Below are 22180 nucleotides of genomic sequence, written 5' to 3'. Positions count from 1 at the left end.
CATTTCTTGTAAAACTCTTAGATTCCAGAGTCTTTGTAGCTAAGCCACTTTTGAAGTGGCATTAGCTTGTTCTCTGAATTGGAGTCTACTTTTAGAGTGCTTGGTCTTCTATATTGCTGTAGGCTATGATTCTTGAAGCTGCACATGGAATAAAGCATAGGAAGGGAAAAGACTCTGGTTTTCTATGCTCACCAAAGGAAAATGCAGTTTTAAAATGTATTGTTGCTGATGATGACTGTACATATGTAAAAATGGCAATACTGTATTGCCTAGAATTTTGATCTGTCTTGATTTGTTTGGTTTTGCTCCATTGGAAACCTTCTCCAACAGATAACGTAGTTTGTATTCACTGGTAGGACTCAATATTCCTTGTGGATAATATGTCCCTAAGGATGGGCTCAGGGGTCTATGTTAGTGGCTTTTTGGTATGGGCAAAAATGTGGATTGAGAAAGGTCCTGTCAGTAATCTGCCAGGCTGGGGAGATTGCATTGGCTTCCGCCAGGAAATCTTTCTGCATTTGTTTACTTCAGTGTTTCACAAGGTTTAGTTTATGTTGCTTAAATGCAACTTTGATTTTAATGGCTTCATTTTATGTTAAAAACTGAAAGTGTTTACCTTTTATAAGTAAGGGGAGCAATGAATTCCTTGGAGCTGATACCTATTCTAAAGATTTAACTTGAGATTGACATGATTTTAATTGGTTTTTTATGAACTTTTCTTTTTCCTAGCTTTCCAAGACCAACTTCTCCAACAACAATGATTTTCGGGCTCTGCTGCAATCTCTTTATGCTACATTCAAGGAATTTAAAATGCACGAACAGATTGAAAATGAGTGTATCATTGGTTTGCTTCAGCAGCGTAGCCGGACAGTGTACAATGTGCACTCAGACAACAAACTCTCCGAGATGCTTAGCCTTTTTGAGAAAGGGCTAAAGAATGTAAAGGTAAGTAGACTATGAGATATTTGTGACCTGAGGAAAACATGCTGTGATTACGTACTAGTTTGCCTTGGCTCTTCTTCATATTCTTTATGAATGAAACTAAGGAGGAAGAAGAAGCTTCTATGTTTTTTTGATACTTTCTAGTTCAAAACACAAATTGTTTTGCCATTCACCACAATTACTAAGTTTTAAGTAAAAAGTCTTTTCGGAGATGTGTTTTGTGACAGACAGTCTTCACTGTATAATTTGAGGTGTTTTGGAGGGGTAGCAGCTGATGGCTTAATCTTGTCTCTGTAATAGTCAGGGTTTCTTGATGTTGTAGAAGCTTGAAAAGAAAAGCAACATTTACAGTAAGAGTTAGGAGGAACTTCAGTATGTTGCAATTACCGGGCAGATTTCAGAACCAGCTTCTTATTAGTGACTCAGAGAGTAATCTAACAAATTCATACATGAGGTTGGATGAACTTGAATGTTTACAAGTCAGTTACATCTTTATTTAAGAGTTCTTTCAATTTCCAAAGTAAAAATCTGTACAGCAAGTCTGACTGTAAATTTTGATTATAATTTTAGAATGACTACGGTAAAATGTATTCAGTTAAAAGATTAAGTAGGCCTTTTTTATCCTAGAGTGCTTTATATACAAACCATGCAAATACTTAAATTAGTCTGCTACTGCTTTGAACTTTGTGTGAGATTGTAGATTGGCAGATTTCAGTCTTTGCTCCAAAGTAAAAAAGGGGTTAGAGAAATGAATTCATATGTGCTAAAACAATAAATTTGGCTCAGGCAGGAAGAGAATTCTTTGATTTGCCTGTTAACAGGCCAGTACACAGTGTCAGCGTCATTAAGTAAAAACATTCTTCCCATGAAATAGAGCAAACCTGCTGCATGTATCAGGAGGGCATAATGGGCTTTCCTTTGAACCACTGCTTTATTGGAGAGTTCAATCCTTGGATGACTGGATGAGATTGGGTAACCATTAAGTCTTTGCTTTCTTCTCAGAATGAATATGAACAGCTAAACTATGCGAAACAGCTGAAGGAGAGATTGGAAGCCTTTACCAGGGATTTCCTTCCTCATATGAAAGAGGAAGAGGAGGTAGGTACAGATTTTCTTCCAGTGTGATGAAGATCTTCCTTGGGGTCTGAAATTACTGAATAGGGCAAATGACTTAGAGGTTCATTTTTTTTTCAGTTCTCTGTTTTTATTGCTGTGCTAATTTTCCTTCAGGACTGTGGTGTCATTGTTTAGTACTCTGGAAAGTGACATATTCTGAAACTGAGTATATAGGAAATTTATGCTGAAATTCTAGTTCTTGAAAAAACTGATAACAGAAGTCCATTTGGACTAGGATTGTTTGCAGTAAGTAGTTTAAATGGATATGTAGCAAAACTTAAATGAGAAAAGAGACGTCCTATAAGCCAGTGCTTCATGACTCAAACTGACACTCCCAACAGCTTCTGACCTATATTTGAAACATAGACTAGTACTGCCAGTCTGATGATTTATGGGTATCCAAAACTGGGAAGCATCTTCTCAAGTCTCTGTCCATGGGAAGTCTTTTCTCATGATTTTCTTCCTTGCTACTTGCCTTCTGTGTGAGTATCTTGATAAATTATATGGATTAAGCAACTTCAATCCCTTCCTTATTCTGTTGGGAAAAACAATTTAAACAGCTTGCCTGATACTGTACTATGTTCTGTTAGAAAGCAGGGTGTTACAATTTAAAGCTTCCATGGTCCTGTCCTTAGGTTCACTTAATGCTTTACTTTGAGAGAATTTGAAACAGGAAATTCTGTGTTGGTAGGTCTATTGACTATTTCTGTCGGCACCAGATTTTTTTCCCCGCTTTTTCCTTTGTGTTAGGTTTTTCAGCCAATGTTGATGGAATACTTCACTTATGAAGAGCTGAAAGATATTAAGAAGAAAGTAATTGCACAGCACTGCTCACAGAAAGAGGCTGCAGAATTCAGAGGTCTCAGTAAGTGGAATCAAGCAGAAGAGCTTCAGAAGGTCTTTAAGTATTCTGTGGATGAGAAGGCAGATCAAGGTATAGTATCTAGTTAAAGTAACTTTCAAAATGCAGGTTTTTTCTAAAAAACCACACCTGCTGATGTAACTAGTAATGTACGGGCAGAAAGAGTAGTTCTTATAAAATGGGCGTATCTGCAAACCAGTTTTGAAACTTCAGATACTTAATTGTTTGATATAGGCGTCTTGGCAGGTTGTAATGTAGATAGTGCTTCACTGTTTACCTGTTCTCAACGGTCTTCTTCTCCCTTCCCTCCCATGTTAATATTTGATATAATAAACAGACGGAAAATGTAATTAGCTTCTAATTTCATGTTTCCATTAAAATTATATTTTCTATTTGCAGACTGCATTTCATTCTTGGTTTTTAGGTCAGCTTTGTAAGCTTTTTGTGTTGATGTTTTAATAACAGAATAGTTGTCAAAGTGACAATATTTCAAATTAAAAGCATTCACCTTTCCAACTCCTCTACCTAACTTTCCTGGGCCTCTCAGGAATGAGAAAGGACCTGTGAGTAATGCAAGTGAATGAATCTGTGCAGCATGTGAATAAGTCAGAGGAAGTGTGTGTTCTGAAAGTGGATACTTAATTTGCATTTATCTCCAACTACCTTTTCTGGTGAAACTTAGAATAAATAACTGCTAAAGTAGACTTCAGGCTCATTTTATCACTGCTGAATCAGCCTGTTGTCAATATTTACAGTTTTCTCTCTTAACAAAAATAGAACTGATGCCCCCAAGGAAGGGGAGTGAATGTACCAAAAGTGTAATGCTGGTGTGAGTCTGATATGTAGAGTGAGCCTTGAAGGACTGAGTTTGTAATGTTGATAAGATGTACTGCTCTCATTAGAAAAACTTGACAAATTACTCTGTAACCACATTTTTTTTTATAAAACTTGACTTCTCTGAACTACTCAACTGGTCGTTTTCTGCCCTCCAGGTGAAGCCTTCAGAAAAGATCATGGTCCATTCTGTGAAATACTATTGAGTCTTAACAGATGAATGTGATAGACATAGTTTTGTGGCATTACTTGCTATTAAATCTAGCTGGAATAGCAGTTTTGGGACAATAGTAATTCTGTAATCATTGTATTTTAGACTTTGGGAGAGAAGAATATATGTTTTTCATTAGTTTTTAAGAAAAGGAAGAAAGTAAAATAATCTGCAGTCCTGTGCAGGCTTAATTGTATTTTCCTGCAAAATTCTCTGTAATTAATGCAGCGACATGCCAGTTGTACAAATAAATACATTGATTCATCAAGTGAAACTGTATTTAATTATATTTTTTGAAGCAGCAATAGCTTGTCATGTGCTAAAGTTTACATTATGCTCATTTTTGAAGCTTTTTTGCAAAACAAAAATCTGATGCTTCTCTCTCTGTAAAAGTTCTAGGCACTCTAGAAGTAAAACTCCACTATTAGTAAAGCCTGCTATTTCAAAGGACTCCTGAAAACTCCTTTAGAAATACTTTTTAAATTTTTTTTTTCTGAAAAATTTCCTTGAAAAATCTCTTAAAACAGCCAAAGGCCTCAGCAACCAAAAGCTCTGAATTAATTATTTTATATAGTTTGCAGCTCTCTTTGCAGTATGGCGGTCAGGGAGAGCTGTTGGAAATAGTTCCTACTGCTGTCCATTGAAGTAGTAATTACAATGGTCAAATTTTAGTCTCTCATGTAGCACTTAGTATTATCTCATCTTAGTACTTAGTATTTATTACTTTACAGCCTGAATGGCTCATCACCACTCAGAAGTTAAAATTGTCAATGCTAGCAGCTAAAGCTAGAAATAAGATTCAAGACAGGTGCAAAGAGTTGAGCATGAACTTTTCTGTGTCCCAGTCAAGAGGCTGAGTGCTTCCAGCGAGAGTGGTCCCAGCTGGTAGGTTCTGCGTGCTAGTACTGTTTCCTGGGAATGTGGCAGACCAGGTTCAGATACCATCTGCAACAGAAGGCATTTTTCTTAAAGCATTTCATTTATAGCAGGTATGGCTTTCATCTTTCTGTGGTTGAGTAGCATTAATTTACTTTTTTTTTTTGAATTAATGAGCCAGATGAGAAAGTGGCAAACAAAAATCTGAGATGGTTTGTTGTTGTTCAAGGTGTTGTTACAATGAAAGCTTTTTAAAGCCAAACCAATACCTATCATTAACAGTTGTTAATATTTTTTCCGACACATTTTTGATTTTCTAGTCAAAATGTGAGTTCCCCTGCTGTTATTAAAGCCGTGAGGCTGTGCTTCCCTTAACACAAGCTTTCTGTATTTCAGAAACCGAAGTAACAGGGCACACCACAAATATTACTAATCTCCCTCCTGAAGTAATGGTGACCATTTTCAGTTACCTTAACCCCCAAGAATTATGTCAGTGTAGTCAAGTAAGCACTGAATGGTCACAGTTGGCTAAAACTGGATCTCTGTGGAAACATCTTTACCCTGTTCGCTGGGCTAGAGGTAAGTTCCATTTAGCTCCTTTGAAAGCACATCAATTACCAGATGTTTTGAGCCTGTAAAAAAGAGTGTTTTAGTATAGGCTGAGCCTGACAATTGAGCATGTGAGGTGTACCTTTCTGACAAGGATAGTGTCCTGAAACTTGATTGAATGTTAAAAAACCCCAAAACATACATCAGTCTTGTAAAATTAAGAAACTAGAATTTGTCTTGGTTGAAACTCCTGAGCACATTTTGTATCCAGTTTACCTAGTTTTACTGAGATAAAACACCTGTTTTTTTGCTTGTATGAATGCTAATAATATGTTCACTAATACAGTATTTACATTACTAAATAATTTAAGGAGTTTTGAATTATAAATGCTGATGTTACACTTATATCAGTAAAATTATTATGTTACTAAATAGAAATGAAATGGGTAACTGCAGAAAGGAAGTTCAAAATAAGTGGAGTTCTAATGTTTCCTCACTATCTAGTGAAGCTTCAAAGAAAACTGAATGAATGTTTACTTTTAGTATTGATTCTTTAGGTGTATTACTTCAGTAATTTCTTCTGCAGTAAGTGTTTTTTTAAAACCTTTTCCCCCTCAAACTCTTCTGTTAATTAGAATTTCCTATTGAGAAGTTTGACCTTTGCAAAAGTACCTGTTCAAATAGACAAAATACTCTGTATTCCAATGAGGCCAGTTACAAGTCATCAGAGTGTATTTTTAGCCTTATGTCCTTATTTATGAGTATTAAAGACTCACTGGAGTATGGAACTGCAGGCTTCACAGTGCTGTCACGACAGTTAAGTTCAGTAAAAGGAGAAAGTCTGTGCTGATTAATAAGTCTTTTGTATGCCTTTAAGATTTTAAGAGAAAAAGATGTGTTTATATAACTCAGCTTTAGCGATACATAAAAACTAAAGACTTCTTTATGGCTTCTAAAATTTGTACAAGGCATGGCTTCTTGGTCTGATTTTTTTTTGTTTGTTTGTTTGTTTGGGTAAATCTTCCTGAAAGCAGTAGTTTGGTTCCTGAATTTCCAAAGACTTAAGTAGAGCGGCTCTAAAGTTCAAATTCTTAAATTTGCATTTGCAACATAGTTGTCTTGATAATTCAGTGCTGCTCACACACACAGCAAAAAAAAAAGATAATAGGCAACTGCTTAAAATGAGTGCCTCTAAACCTGGTTTGGCACAACAGGAAGCTGCTCTCATGTTTGTACTGCTACAGTTGTTTGTACAGAAGTCCTCTGTACAAACAACTGTACAGAAGCTGTACAGATGGGATTTGCTGTGGACAGCGTGGCAGCTTCTCAGATGGGATTTGCTGCCACAGGGAGGGGAAAAGAATTTTATTTTTATGTAGGCTTATTTAAATTTTTAACTTTTTTTTTTTCCCCTCCTAGTACGCAGAAGGCCTCTGAGGCTTCTTATGTAATATGGAGGTGGATTAAAGATAATGAGAAATGTTACCAAAACTTCATGGTTGACAATCAATTAGGATTTCCTTGTCATTGTGTTATTCATGGAAGAAACACTGTTCTTTTAGCTATTATTCAACAGGAGTTGCTCTTGCTTTAGGAAGAGTGGGGTTCCCCCCTGTAAGATCGTTAAATAAGGTGGTTTGTTTTTCAGCATGTGATCAAGGGAGGCAGCAGAGCTGCTTATCCTGAGCCCAGCGTTCCGTATATCCATAAACTAGAAGTAAATTAACCTGTGCAGTAACCTCGAGGGGGAAGGGGTGCTCCACCAGCTAAAACAGTAGAGCTGTTGCTGATCTTCGTATTCATCCAGATGTTCTAAAAAATTGTGTTGATTGAAGTATTGATTTGAGTCATATGTATGTTACAAGTATTCTGTAGCTGTTTTAAGTAGGATACTTTCAGAATTTGGTTTTCTGTGATCTTGGAGTTGTCGTGTGCAGGGACTAAAACCAGGCTTGTTAACTATATATTTGTGGTATTCCAGAGGAAAAGAGAGATATCTTCAAACAAGTGTTACGCTAAAAGCTGATAAATAATTTATTTACCAGAGGGAATTTGAGCACCTTGACAGTCCAAATAGTCCATGATAGTCTCTGTTATTTTTGTGATCATATTGGTCCCTACTAAGTGAAGACATCAGCCATGTCTCGGGCATATTAGGCTGTGAGTTCTGGAATAGTACTGAAACTGTTCTAAGAATCTTTTGAAGCTTAAGGATACAGATCAAACAAAGAATTATTTTAAGGTTTGGTCCAGTCTTTGTTGAGATGAATTCTAAATTCATTTATGTCTCTTAAATCAGGTTGCAGTATACTGAAAAGCTATCAGTGCTGATTTCTGCCTCAGTGAGAAATTTTTATTAATGTTTTTTTCCTCCTTTTTGGGGGTGGTGATGAGTAGGTGATTGGTATAGTGGTCCTGCAGCAGATACTGAGACTGAACCTGATGAGGAGTGGGTGAAAAATAGAAAAGATGAAAGTCGTGCTTTCCAGGAATGGGATGAAGATGCTGACATAGATGAATCTGGTAGGTAAAGTTGATTTTGGTGAAGTGTTCTTTTTTTCCTGAAGATGACATAACTGTAAGAAACAAGCTGAGTGGGGAAAAAAGGGAGATGGAGTTTAGTAGGAGAGAAGCCAGCATCTGATTTTAATGACTGGAATTAATTTGTCTAGGAAAGAGCAAACATGAGAGCAAGTAGAAGAGTTATAGGGATGTGTCTGTAGGTACAGGCTAAGCTTCATCTCTTCAGAAAGTTTGGATGAATCATGTTGCATCCTGATGCACTCTAGGTTTGATTTAAAACTTGTCCCAAACTGTTAAATTACAGCTATAGATATATCTATATATATGTGAAATGCCCTGTGAGATAGTATTTTGATATCTAAAGCAAGTTGGTGGAAACAGCTGCCCTGGGCTGCCCTGAGCAGTACATAACCTGTAGTAAATATTTCTCCAAGTCCTTTAATGATTTTAAGTCTTTCTCTCTGGGTTTATTTTGCAGAAGAAGCAGCTGAAGATTCACTTGCCATTAATATAGCACAAATGGAAAAACGTTTACTTCATGGCCTAATTCATCATGTCCTCCCACTTGTAGGCTCCTCAGTGAAGACACTGGTATTGGCCTACAGTTCTGCAGTGTCCACCAAAATGGTGTGTAATTTGAAACTTGCATTTAATAATTGTGGCTATGCAGTCTTTAATCAATAACTGATGTGTTTGGGTAATATAAGTGGGTTGCAATCCAAAACAATGCTAATTTGTAAGTTGCCTCTAGACACTATGTGCAGCCCTAGTGGCTTGTGTCTTTACTGATTATTTTCCTTTCTTTTTTCAGGTTAGACAGATCTTGGAGCTTTGCCCCAACTTGGAATATTTGGATCTCACTCAAACCGATATTTCAGACTCTGTATTTGAAAGGTTAGATAATTGTTGTTTCTTTTTAAAAAAAGTTACAATCCAGGTTGTGACTAAGAACTAAATTAGGGTAACAAATCACTGAAATACCAAGTAAAACATGTAACTTTGTAGTGGCCATTGAAAATTCTCTGTCTTCACTATTGGATGCTTTTTACCTATCAGTGTGTAGCTATAATGGCCTAACAATAGCCATAACAATAGCTGTGGTTTTGCTCTACTATTAAGAGCTTGTCCATAGATTTTTATGGAGTTTCTCAGTTAAGGAAGTTCTCTTTGTCTGCTACAGGTGGTAGGGTGTGGAATACTGCTATTTCAGACACTCAAATGAAATTATAGGCAAAGCTCTAAGGCCTAGGTGTATTGTCTGTCTGTGGATTCCTGAGTTTTACCGAGGCCTGCAGAAATGTCACTGATGTCAGTGGGATGGTGTATGGATGCAGAACCTGCACCGGTGGGTCTTACTGTTCTATTGAAACTCAGCAAGTATTTCAGTGCTCTCAGGTAGTGTGAACACCACACAAAATCTTAGCAGCATGGATGCTGGTAGCAACACGCAGCAGCTTGTATAAGAAGGCTTATTTGGAATAAAAGCTTTATAGAATTTTCAGGGCTCAGAAGTCAATCTTTGTGAGCTGTTTTCAATATCTAGTGAAATTTATCTTATTTGCTACTCATCATATATCTGTATTTACAACATTCCAATTTGTAACTACAAAAATGAGTTTGGCTTGCTCTAAGTATAAATAATTACTTATAGAAGTAAATTACTTACAGTAAACTTATAGTAAAATTAGATCAATTAAAATATTTACATAAATTAAAATGTAATATAGTATTTATAGTAAATGCACTTAAAGAAGTAAATGATAGTAACATTAACTATGGATAGATAAAGGTCAGTTAAATCACTTACATAATTTTATAGCTAATAATGTAAAAATATTACTGTAGATAAAATTTCTAGTCCACTTGAAAAAGGTAAGGTAAAGAGAGCAAGTTTTTGTTAAAACGAAAATGTCTGATTTCTAATTAATGAAGAAACAATTAGAAACCCAGGATCTGTTTCAGGAATCCATCTAGTATTCCTAGAAGAAATGAGAAAGGACAGGAGGACATATGATCTAAGTACACTGGTATTTCAGTTAAGCTTGAGAAACTCAAAATTCTAGAAACAACAACTGTTACAATACTTCAAACTGAGTATGGAATCTCAGCTGTATTTTTGTGGGGGTGAAATTTGCTAGTTCAGTATTTTCTGCTTTTTGAGAAGTAACTTTGATGTTTAGTAACTCAGATGTCTCTTGATAGCTTCTGGTGAGTATAATGCACTTATTTTTTTAAATTCTTAGGTGAGTATTTGGTGCTTGCAGTCTGATCTATTATTCAAACATTTGTTCAGTATATAGCAATTTTGGACTTCTTTTAAGTCTCAGTATATGCAGAAATATAAGTTGTTAACCGATTCATGTTTCTCTAGACATAGTTTTTCTAGGCATTACAGAGCACTTGGAGTATCTAATCTGTCTGGTGTAGTTTCTTTGTATATTATGTGAATTAATACAAATATTTTATTTGTGAAGTGTTTTTCTATACTTTTAGCCTTAACAGCTTTTTCTGAGCAAAAACTGAAAAAACTCAACCACCACTACTCAACCAAACCACTTTTTTCCCCCCTCTTTGATTTCAGCTGGTGTTCAGTTGGATATTGTCAAAATCTCCGCCATCTTGATCTGTCTGGATGTGAAAAAATTACAGATGTGGCTATAGAGAGGATTTCCAGAGCGCTGGGTATCATATCAACTCATCATACCAGAGGTATTCTGAAAAGCTGCAGGAACAGGAACTCTAAGACTTTGTGGAAAAACAGAGAGATTACTCTGCAGTCCAGCCAGAAGTATAATGGTTTGCATAAAGTCAGCAATGAAAATTTCATTCAGGGAGGAAATGGTGAGCAGCACTGGACTAAACCTGACAGCTCAGAAAACTTCAGTTCTGCTTATGTGTGGATGCTAGATGCAGATGATTTAGCTGACATTGAAGATGCTGCAGAGTGGAGACACAGAAACGTTGAAGGATTTTGTCTTATGGAACCAGCATCTCATATTAATTGTTCTGCATTGTGCTACAGTAGAGACATTTATGGGTTAAGGACTAGAGGGTGGCAGCAGCACTGTGCTTCTACTGACTTGATTTACTGCGGTCACTCGTTTTGTTGTGCTGGGACAGCACTAAGAACTATTCGAGCACTTCCAGAGTCCTCTGCACTGTGTAAAAACCCAATAAGGACTAAGCAGTCAGAGAAAAAAGACTCTGCATACTCTGGGAGTGAAAAAACAGAGGAAGAGACTGCACGAGTTCTTCAGTTTCTCAGTCTGTCAGGCTGTTACCAGATAACAGACCGTGCTCTCAGGTGAGGAGACATTTTCAAACTATTTTGCTGCAGGATATTTTTTCTGGTTTTATTTGTTGGGCCATTCTGGAATGAATCTGCCTCATTTCAGTAGAAACATTTTTATTGAAGAAACTGATAAGTTTCAAGTGGTCTTTCCTTCTTAAATAGTTACAATACTAGACCTGAAAACTTTCTGGCTTTGCTTTTGGAGATAACAGTATAATCTTTTATATCTGTCTTCTGAAGTCAAGTATTTTTATGAATTTGTTGTTCTAGAGAATATTAATGCTTTTAGATTTGTTAGTGATTTATTGTTAAGAAATTGTGTTGCTTCACCAATTTTTTCATTATGCCTGCAGTATGCTTGAACTCTGTAAAACTGGAGTAACATCTTAATTAACCTGTCTGGATAATGAGATAATTTAGGTACAGGCTGAATCAATGGGCTGAGGTCGGTTGTTGAGGCCTGATGAAGTGCCAGGTCCTGCCCTTGCGTTACAGCAGCCCCAGGCAGTGCTACAGGCTGGGGGCAGAGTGGCTGCAAAGCAGCCTGGTAGAAAAGGAGCTGAGGGTGCTGTTTGACAGTGAGCGAACAGGAGCCAGCTGTGCCCAGGTGGCACCTGGCCTGTACCAGCAATAGTGTGCCCAGGAGCAGGGCAGTGACTGTCCCTTTGCTCTTGGCACTGGTGAGGCCACACCTCACATCCTGTGCTCACTTTTGAACCCCTCACTGCAAAAAAGGCATTGAGGGGCTGGACTATACCCGGAGAAGGACAACAGAGCTGGGGAAGGGTCTGGAACACAGGTCTGGTAGAATGGCTGGTGGGGCTCAGCCTGGAGAAAAGGAGGCTCAGGAGTGATCTTCCTGCTCTTCACAACCACCTGAAAGGAGGCTCTAGCCATGTGGGAGTCGGTCTCTTCTCTCAAGTAACAAGAGAAAATGGTCTCAAGTGGCACAAGAGGATGTTTAGATGGACCATTAGGAGAAAATTCTTCACTAAAAAGTTTTCAAGCATTGGAAGTGGCATACCTGGAGGTATTCAAAGGATGGGAGACTTGGTGCTGTTAGTGGTGGATTTGGCAGTGCTGAGTTAACAGTTGGATGTGGAGTCTTTTCCAGCCCAAATGATTCTGTGCAGAACAGCATGTTCAATACAGCCTCCTATAACAGTTAAAGGAGTAGAAAAAAATGTTTGACTTGAGCATTGAGATGGCTTCATGAGTTACAGAATTTTCTGTTCACCATTTGCTGCTGATACTTTATTTACTCTATACTCCTCAGTAAACTGAGGAGTAGTGAGGTGCTGCTGGCATCAATTTGTCTCTCCTGAGATTTGTGCTCATTTGATGTTCACAAGTACCAGCTATTCAGATGTCTCCTGTGACACTCGCCAATCTTACCCTTCTTTAGGGTGTGCTTCAGATATCTGGTCTTTGTGTTGGAGCTTGCTTGTCTTCAAGTGTTGCAGAGGACTTGTCCTGACAAATTTTATTACATGCTGATGAGGTTGCGCTGTATGTATTTTATTTACATGTTACTGGTCTGGTTTTTCATGACTCAGTAGTGTGGGAGCCAAGGGAGAGTTGGTCACTGAGTCACAGTAAGGGTTTAATTGCATTGCTTGTTTCCCATTGGTGCTTTTTGGGTGAAACTACTCAGGAGCTGAGACTGTGTTGCAACAAGTGCATCTTGTAGTCACAAGAATACTTGAAGTTCCTGGGGAAAGAGAGGGAAACCCCCTAATACAAACACATGCCAGTTCATTTACTTCATATAAGTTGTTACCTGATAGCTGGTTTTGCTTCTCCCTGCTGACAGGGGAAGCTTGTACAGTGATGCTCTGAAGGCATCTTCAGTTTTAAGTCCTGGTTTGAAACTTCAGTTTGATGATTCAAACCTGGTGGGTTTTTTTTCAAGTGAGTGAGCTTGTTTCTGCTTGAACTTGGGCTGGCTGCATAGAACAGGTTCACATGGAGTAATTGCTCAGGTGTGGTACATCTCTGTGCCTCTTGAATCAGCAGCCTAATTCTCTTGCACTCAGAGAAAGCAAAAAGAATTTAATTTGAACAATAAGATGGTGTGTTGGCAGAGAGAAGTTCTAGGAAAACACAAATTTGTATTCCAGAATAAGTTTAACAAAAACAAGGGCCAAACTTCGAGAAGCATAATACACCAAACTTGGGAGTATCATGTTTTAGTGTGAGATGAGGAATATACATCACCTTGGAAGAGGTGACAAAATAATTGGTATTTTGAAGAAGAATGGCTTTGTAATTCTTTGAAATAGTCATCTCTGGTGTTACCCATAAAAAAGTGGCTTCCCACTAAAGTTTGTCTACAGAATCGTTAGCTTATGTAGAAATCTGTTCAGGTCTGTTGTGTGGCTTCAGGGGTGATCGATCCCCCTTTAAAAGAGAGGGTAGAAGTGTCAGGTTCAGAACTCAGTGGTTCATTGGAGTGTGTCTGTTGGAAGGGGCGCAGTAGGTCTGCGATGGGAGATGCACTGGGGCGCTTGTCAGTGCTTGCCGTGCGGGCTCTTAACGCGTCTGTTCTGTGTGTCCACAGGGCATTGACTCTGGGAGGAGGACTGCCGCATTTGGAACACCTGAACCTCTCGGGGTGTCTCACTGTAACTGGTGCAGGCCTGCAGGAGTTAGTTTCTGCATGTCCCTCTCTAAAAGATGAACACTTTTACTACTGTGACAACATTAACGGTAATGTCTTTCTGTGAAGATGTGATGCTTTTCTGGGAAAGGATGCTTGGTCTAGGAACTTTTATAAAAGAAAAAGAACCACCAAAACCTCACCTTATTTAATGTCTGTGTAGCACTGGGTTTCACAGATTAATTACAAAATTATGACTGTTAAATCAGTTTTACCTAATTTTTTTTTTTTTTTTTTTTTTTTGTTGTAACACTAGTGCAGTTGTGTATTACAGGAAAGCATTTTTAGTGCCTGTATCTCTTAACTTAGTTAGCATAACTAATAGGGGTAGTACATAAGTCTCCATATAGCTGCTATTACACTCTCATCCTGTCCATATTTCCACTGTAAACCATGCAGTTGTATGTTTTCTGTATGGTCATAACCTCAGACAGAGGCTTCATTAGGTTGGTACCAAAGCAGAGATTTTTAGGAAACCAATGATGTGTGGTTTGCCATGCAAACCTCCCATATTGCACTAGTTTTGGTATAGGATATTTTTGATTCTACCATCACACTTCTTTATGGAAAATGTAATTCAGTTTTTTTTTCTCTGGTTTTGCTTGAGTCAGTAACTTAGGAATGGATCTAAGCTAGAGAAGGATCTGTATAAATGCATAAAGTCTGTTAATGGTGAAGTGTTTTCAGTGTTTACCACACTGGAATCCAGTCTGTTAAGTCCAGTAAGCATTCCTTGCATTAGAGATGGGAGCCATGGTGTGAGTGTGTGAAATTAAAGCAGTTAAGTGCAACAGAAGGCAAGGGAAAAAGAAGATAACTGAGTTCACAGGCCTGTGAACACATCTAATTGTGTGTAAACTAAAAGTGTATTTCCTGGTAGTTCATGGTGTCCATCTCAATAATTTGCATCTGTACTGAGATGCAGCCCTGGGTGTACCAGATGCCAGAGCTTTGGTATTGCAAGTAAATCAATACTGATATTTGGGTATTCAAGCCATTGAAATCGATACAAGATGATGCACTTGGATTGGATTATAATATTAGAAGTGAAAGTATTAAATCTTATGTTGTTTCCATAATTTTTGCACTTTATGCACTTTTTTTGACACTGCTTTTTTTTTCTTTTGAGACGCTTGCTCTTTGTTACTTCCTTGCATTCTGTCTAGACTGCAGCATTTAAAAAACTATTTTCTGTTGTCTTTCATTTCCACCTGAAAATTTTAAGGTTCTTTTTTTAGAAATCCTTTACCGACTCTCTTTCCTGCATTATGTTGAGTTTAAAGATGTCTTCAAAGACCAGTTAGAATCCTGTTCCTTTTACATCTGATTGCTTGCTACTTTTCCTCTGTTTATACTTCTGTCAGTAAGACCAGACATAATTTGTTCTCAGACATTTCTGTTTTTTATCGTGTTCCTATAAAATGCATCATGTCTTTGTATTAGTTTACAATGCCCAAATCTGTGAGTCCACCACTTTAAAGCTTAGCTGTTTCATAGTATCCTCAAGAAATTATTTAAATTTAAACAGAATATTTTTAAATTATTTTGTAAAGTTGTCTGATCCTCTTTATGTTTATTTCCTTCTTTTACTGCCTACTGGAATCTCTGAGCCTATAAGCTCTGCTTAGTTCTCTAAAGCATCATGCATGCCTTTGGATCAACAGTTATTCCTGTAGGGAGAAGTGCACAGGACAGTGAGGCTATAATGGTCTGAGTTCTTACATCTGTGGAGAAATAATGTCATCTCAGAAGTTCATGGCTTTATGGAAAGCAGCCTTTATAAATGAATTCCCTGCAGTTTTGTCTGGGTTTTGTTCCTTGTATTTTCAATCCAACTTCATTGTGATAGGGCTGTTCAGTGTGCAACTGATGTGTTATTCCATTCTGTGGGCAGCAGGATTCCTGCAGTAGCTGTTTCTGTATCATTTGGTGTTTCCAAAGTAACTAGGGAAAGCAGTAGCTGTTTCATTTAAATCAATCCATATCGGAAGCTGTTTGTTTACTTGCACATTTACAGATTGTGTTACTAACTGCTGCACGAAGTTTACTGATCTGTAAGCATGTACAGAATAATTTTATGATTTTCTTTGCCCACCAGCTTATCAGTGATTGTTTTCGGGGAAGGAGGTGTACTCTGAGCTCAGAGGTTGGAAAACCTGTTGGTCTTGCAGAAAAAAAATGGAGCCAACAACATGGAGTTTAGTCATCTATGAATAATAAAGATACATCTTTGTCATCTGGTGATGAATAAGGGCTTTACTTTTACCTGCAGCTTATTTTCAGATTTTTTTTTCTCTATAAACACTAAGCCTAATGGAACCTCTTAGACACAACCCAGCTTCATTGGAATTTCTTTGTGGAGGGCTTGATGCACATGTTTGGTAGGCACATTGGTTGCAATTTCTGTATTTTCAGCAGGTGCTGTTTTACCTTTTTAGTAGAGCAAGACTAGAAAGATAGAGCAGCTATGGTGAGGTAGTTGGGTTTTAGTCTGACTGCTGTTGCACACCAGTAACATGGTACAGTTTTTATGTTTTCAACCATGAATTTGCATACACTTCCAGGTCTGTTTTGTGTTTGTTTCCTGTTAACTTCACTTCAGTTTTTGGTTTGCATACTAGTGTTTAGGATCACTTACATTTTTCACAATGCTGGAGACTTGGAGTTAGATAACCCTCAGCTGCAGCTGAAAACAAACCTGTCAGTGTACATCCCTTCTAATGGCTGATTTCATTTGTCTAAAACAAATTTGGTTTTAGATCACACTGAACTCAGCAAGAGGAGTTTAATGTTTGAGTTATATCTTGCCACTGAGTTCTTATTTTTCTAAGGCTGTTTTGTCCAGCTATGTCCATTCTTCTGACTTGTTTCTCTGTTTCAAAGCCCAGAGTGCTTTCAGCTTTGGCATTATAAAAATGGGGCTCCCTAATTTCTGCAGCAAGTAGCTCTTCGCAGCACTTAAGTATTATTCAGTTTCTAGAGCTTTTTTTAAATTATGTAGTCCTCAGGTTCTGTAATCAAAGAAATAGGGCATTATGAAATAAAGTTTTATTCTAATTATTCACTCTTCTGGCATTTAAAATGTCACTGGTCATAGTTGCTCTGTCTTTAAGCAGTCAAGCCAAGACTTTGCAAGTTCTTTTAAGGTGTACGGACTGCTGTGTGCAGATTTTTGTGGGAACACAGTGTTCCAAGTGTAGGCCTCAGTCTAAATTCTGCAGATTACCAGTGTACTCACAAATCTCTGAAGGGATATTATATGGTGGTGGCAGCTGGTTATCCTGGCAGGAGTGGTTCTTTTAATATGGTCTTGGTCTGTGTTGTCATGTATTCTTGGTGGAATGCCAAACTTCTAGAGAATTCTGACTAATTTTTGTTGTACTAGTACATGTAACAAAATGGAGTAATCAAATAGTTCTGCTCCTCTCCTACATTAGCAAATGTGTTTATATGTTCACCACAAGTAAACAGACCTCACCTCTATGCTGAGTCCCCTAAGCGTCTGAGTAATCAGATGTGCATGTAAAGAGCATTACAGTAATCCAGTTTAGAAGCAACTAAACCAGTAATGTAGACTGTGTCAGGTTAGATGAGAATCTGATTAACTTTGCTTTCCCAGGTGAACCCAAAACACATTTAATTTAGCCCTTCACTGCTAGCACTTACTAGGCTTTCACAGAGGGACCCTTTGCAGAGGGAAATACTCTTCACCTTATGATCCACTGCATGTACTGTTCCTTCTCCACACTTCCATCACATGTTGTTTTAAAAGACTACATTTTGGGCTCCTTGTTAAGTCCAGCAGTGATGGTATCTGGCTTAATCTCTGTCAGGATGTTTTGTTACATGAGCTAGAACATAACACTGCAAGTACCCAGTGGTTACTTGCTACACTTGCCCATCAAAACTGTCACGAGTTCATTCAAAATCATCAGCGGGTCCTCAAAGTGTGCAGTGTGTGAAGTTGCTGTATGGAGCAGTGTCCTCCTGGATACCCGATGCATTGCTAACTGGGCTGTGCTGAAAGCAATAATGGGCAAATGAAGATGGGAGATAGCGGAACAGGTTGCCCAGAAAGGTGGTGCAAGACTCATCCCTGGGCACATTTGGGGTTAGGCTGAAAGGGGTTTCTGAGCAGCCTTACCTAGTTGAAGATGTGCCTGATTATTGGAACTAGGTGACTTTTAAACGTCCCTTCCAACCCAAACTATCCTGTGATTCTATGAAGTGATTAATCTCCACTGTTAGGTTGAAATGACCATCACTTGGGACAATATGAAAGGAATAGATGCATTTCCCATGTTGCTTAACCTAACGCATCAATGAGGTGAGAGGAGCTGGAGACTTCATATACAGAGTCCGGGGGAAACAGAAGACAGTGTTCTTTTGGCAAGATTGAAGAGGCCATTTGAATTTAAACAGAGAATCCTAAAACAAAGTCTAGTCCAAATGAAGTCAGTAGTAAAGACTGGGGAAGTCAGAGGTTACAAAGCCAAAAAGATGTAGCCAAAGGTCAGTGGTAGTTAATAAAGCCAGGGAAACAAACCCAGTGTCCATGGCTATCAAAAATAAAGGCATTTGAATTTTGCTGTCTGTACCAAATGTAAAAAAGAACTAAGCACTAGGGATTTTATAGAGGAGGTAAATGACTTGATGGAGGAGATTAGCTGACATGTCAAACCATAAATAACTCAAACCTAGATAGCCTTGCTGTTAAAACAACCATTAATGTTGTTTTAACTTACTACCTTGTTATAATAAGCATAAAATACCGTCCAAATGATGGGAATTGTCCATATATGCTAAGAAAGAGTACAGGGAGGGCAGCTTTCAGAAGATACGGTTGAACCCTCAATGTTTCATTTTATCTGAATTCTTTATTACAGGCTATCAAGGAAAGTTTGTGGTGGTATGAGGATTAGACGTAGCACAAGAAATGCAGTTTGGGAAGAAGGGTGAAATTTCACTGTGATATGCTTAATGTAATTTGTAAGTCAGTGACTAATAAATTGGGAAATGAACATAAAAGCTTTTCAGATGGGCCAAGTATCCAAGTTTTTCAGATTTTAAGTTGCTGTTAGAGGGGTTTAAATTTAAAAACTGAAAGCTAAAGATAGTCCTAAAGATAATCCTAAAAACTAAAGGATGGGAAGAAAGGGCTTAATGTTCACTGTTAGGAGAGGAACCTGGGAGGTGACAACTTTCTCCCTGTTCCCCTCCCAAAAGTTCTGTGCTGTTATTCAGCATTTCAGAAAGCTGTTGGTGCTAATTCTGAGATCTTTCCTATTTGCAGCAGCAGGCAAAAAAGCTACCAATGTTACCATCGTCAGGGTGGTGAGAACAAGATAGAGGGTGCTGTGCATGGTCCTGGAAGCCTTGGGGCACTCACATGTGGAGCACTGCATGTGGGTTTGGTCTCCCCATCCTGAGGAGAGTATACACTGCAGTTACAGAAGATACAGAAAAGACCTTCTAAAATGTTAGGGAACTGAGCACTCAAAAGGCTGGATGTTTCAGTCTGGGAATGAGATGGCTGAAAAGGGGCATGACTGTTACAGAACTGGGAAAGCAGTAGATGAGGTGAATGTGCCATGGTAATTCCTCAAATTTTGCAGTGTTAAAGCTCAGGGGCACTGGGTGAATTTTACACAGATGCACAGTGTAGTGAACTTCTTCTGGAACTTGGTCCTCTGGAAAATTGTGGAAGGAGGTTTAAAAAGAGGTTAAAAACCCACATACACAACTGAGCCATAAACAAATACTGAAGGAAATGGACTTCAGTGTCCCTGATGGAACAGTTGGGGGTGCTGGAAAAACACAAAAGGTTTGCATGATAGGCTTATATCATGTCCCTTAACACCAGTTGCTGTTGCCAGTGGTGAAGGTAGCGTTAGATGGAGCATTGGTCAGACCTAGAAGTTTGTATGTTCCAGTTAGGAGCATGAGGAGTAACAAAATGAGCAAGAAAAGGATGGAAAAAGTACTGAGTTATACTGAGAATTCCCTTTCTTGGGATGTTGTGGTTCTGTACGTTTTGTCAACAAGCATTTTGCTAGAAATGTGACAGTTGCTTCAGAATCACTGCTGTGCTGTGTAGTTGTGGCAGTGCTGGGGAAGGTCAGCTACGACTTGGAAAATGCTGCTGCACAGAACATGCTCTGCTGAACCTGCTGTTCAGAAGCACCGAGTCTCCTTTCTAAAGGACTTACGAAGAAGCTTTCAAACTCTAGCTCGTAAGTGACGTGGAGGATCAAAATTTAGTTCAGGTGAATAAGAAGTTTTGAAAAGGAAACTGAGTTTATAGACCAATGAAAATTTCACTATACTGTAACCATAATCTTTCATTACAGTTTCAGGCTTTATTCAATCTCATGTATCTTAGCTAATTTTCAGTATAGAGTATTGCTTTTTGGTCTGTGGCATGAAGTAGGAAGCTGGTTTCAAGACTCCAGATTCTTGGAAATTAATTGAATTATGGCTTTACTGTTGAAGGAGATAAAAAAAGCCAGATATGGCATAGTGCCCTAGTTCATTGAAAGATTTTGTTAGAATTTCTAAATACATTAAAAACACCTGAAATATTTGTTGACTTGTTTGTCATACAAATGGGGAAAATTTGTGTTGTCCTGGTTAGGTCTGTTTGAGTTGGCTCAGCACCCCACTTCTAGTGTTTGTTGGGTGCCAGAGTTCAGCCAGCCTGAGTGTAAATGGGTCTCAAAGCAGGCATATGGCTGGAGGAAATAAAACCCTGTTTGAATAAATACAGTAATTTATCTCATGGTCACTTTAACATTTTACATGAAAGGATTAAGTGAAGGTAAGTGGAGGTGGGTAGAGTTACCGTGTTGGTTTGTTTTTTCTGTGCTTGCAACTCATTCTTTCTGAACTGCTCATTTTTAGCCTTACGGCTTCTGATGACTGCAGCAATGCTAAGGTGGATTCTGTCTTTAGTTTTTGAATTTCCAGTCAAGAGTATGTGAGAGTCTGGCCATGAAGTGTTCATGGAAAAAAATCAAAAACTTTCAGGCTAAAAAACTGTTTCCATTACCACAGACATAGTTTTGGAGGTTATAGTTTCTTTGGCAATTATCATGTGAATTTGAAAAATGGGAATTAAAAATACATTGTCAAAACCACTCAGTTCTGAAGCAATGGCAGCTTGTGTAAAGTTGCTCATTTAATGTTGCTTATGGTACTTCTGTGTAATCTGGGATGTGTTATTTTCATGGGACTAAGCTATAGAGCAAAAATCTCTTGAAAAATACTTGTTCCAAGTGTTCCATGTTAGTACTGGCAGCGTTTCAGACTTCACAGTACTGAATGAAGTGTAGTGCATTGTAAAAAATGAGTTGCTTTCTGAATCACCAGTTTATGAGAGTTCTGAATCTAAATGAGTGGCCGTTCCTTCTTTTCACGTTTCTGTTGTTTTTGTGCAGGTCCTCATGCTGAAACCGCCAGTGGATGCCAGAATTTGCAGTGTGGTTTTCGGGCCTGCTGCCGCTCTGGCGAATGACCGCTGACGTCTGATCTTTCGGTCTACTTCCTTTAGCTGAGCAGGCTTCCTCTCATGCACTTTACTTACAGCTCGCATCTTGTGTTAACAATCCTTGGAGTGAGACTTGTTATACTAGCCTGACCCTGCCCACAACTTCAGAACCTTAATTATGAGTGTACTGTACAGTGTTGTAACAATCTCACAACCTCATTTGGCTTGAAGGGTGTTGGGTTTTATTTTACATAATTTGGGGAAGACGGGAAAACCTTCAGATTTTTTTTTTAATGCCACTTTATTCCAGTTTGGCACTTAACTGTACTTTACTGAATTATTTTGTGTTAGGTGACTTTCTTTTTTTAATTTTGAATCCATAAGTACAATATAAACCTCCACAGAGAATTTGAATTTTACTGTTTGCATTTGGGTTACAATTACACATCTTTAGGAGCCTGGTTTCTTCCCCTTTCCTCTCATCCTGAAGTTGGTCTTTATATTGCAAAATTAGGGAAATTGCCACCTTCCTTTTGCATTTGGTTTTGTATTTGGGCTTGAAAGACATAAATAAAACATTCCCACCAATAAAAAATGTGTACAGTGGTTAAATATCTACACTTTTACAGTGCCATGCCAGAAAGCAGCAGAGGTTGGGCAGGTGGGTGGGTGATGTAATGGTTGCAGAGCTGTGACCTGTACCATGTGCATGGGGGTTTTGGTTTGGTTTTATGGTTCTCATGACTACTGCTAAGTTGCATTTTTGAAACACCTTCCAGGAAAGTCAGTTTTCATTAATCTGAACTCTGTGAAAGATGGCAATACATTTT

The 22180-nt window shown here is 38.2% G+C and overlaps 1 protein-coding gene across 10 annotated transcripts in view; it reads left to right on the top strand.

The window, feature by feature from the left end:
- FBXL5 (F-box and leucine rich repeat protein 5) overlaps positions 1 to 21956 on the top strand; it is a 32186-nt gene extending 10230 nt beyond the window's left edge. For 3 of the 10 annotated variants that reach the window (XM_021554368.3, XM_085577715.1, XM_085577713.1), the window contains exons 2-11: positions 730 to 945; positions 1945 to 2040; positions 2809 to 2992; positions 5238 to 5420; positions 7788 to 7913; positions 8392 to 8540; positions 8725 to 8807; positions 10495 to 11217; positions 13766 to 13914; positions 21301 to 21956. In XM_021554368.3, coding sequence (XP_021410043.1) covers positions 730 to 945; positions 1945 to 2040; positions 2809 to 2992; positions 5238 to 5420; positions 7788 to 7913; positions 8392 to 8540; positions 8725 to 8807; positions 10495 to 11217; positions 13766 to 13914; positions 21301 to 21377 — 1986 coding nt within the window. In that variant the 3' untranslated portion in view covers positions 21378 to 21956. Of the gene's footprint in view, positions 1 to 38; positions 217 to 237; positions 353 to 729; positions 946 to 1944; positions 2041 to 2808; positions 2993 to 5237; positions 5421 to 7787; positions 7914 to 8391; positions 8541 to 8724; positions 8808 to 10494; positions 11218 to 13765; positions 13915 to 21300 lie in introns of those variants that run through there. The other 7 variants (XM_085577717.1, XM_085577716.1, XM_085577714.1 and 4 more) reach the window with 7 other exon arrangements.
- Positions 21957 to 22180: the final 224 nt, after the last annotated feature.

The sequence above is a fragment of the Lonchura striata genome, chromosome 4 (assembly GCF_050655825.1).
Source record: "Lonchura striata isolate lonStrDom1 chromosome 4, ASM5065582v1, whole genome shotgun sequence".
Classification (NCBI taxonomy): domain Eukaryota; kingdom Metazoa; phylum Chordata; class Aves; order Passeriformes; family Estrildidae; genus Lonchura; species Lonchura striata.
The sequence above is the reverse complement of the archived record's forward strand: the minus strand, read 5'-3'. Positions and strand labels throughout refer to the sequence as shown.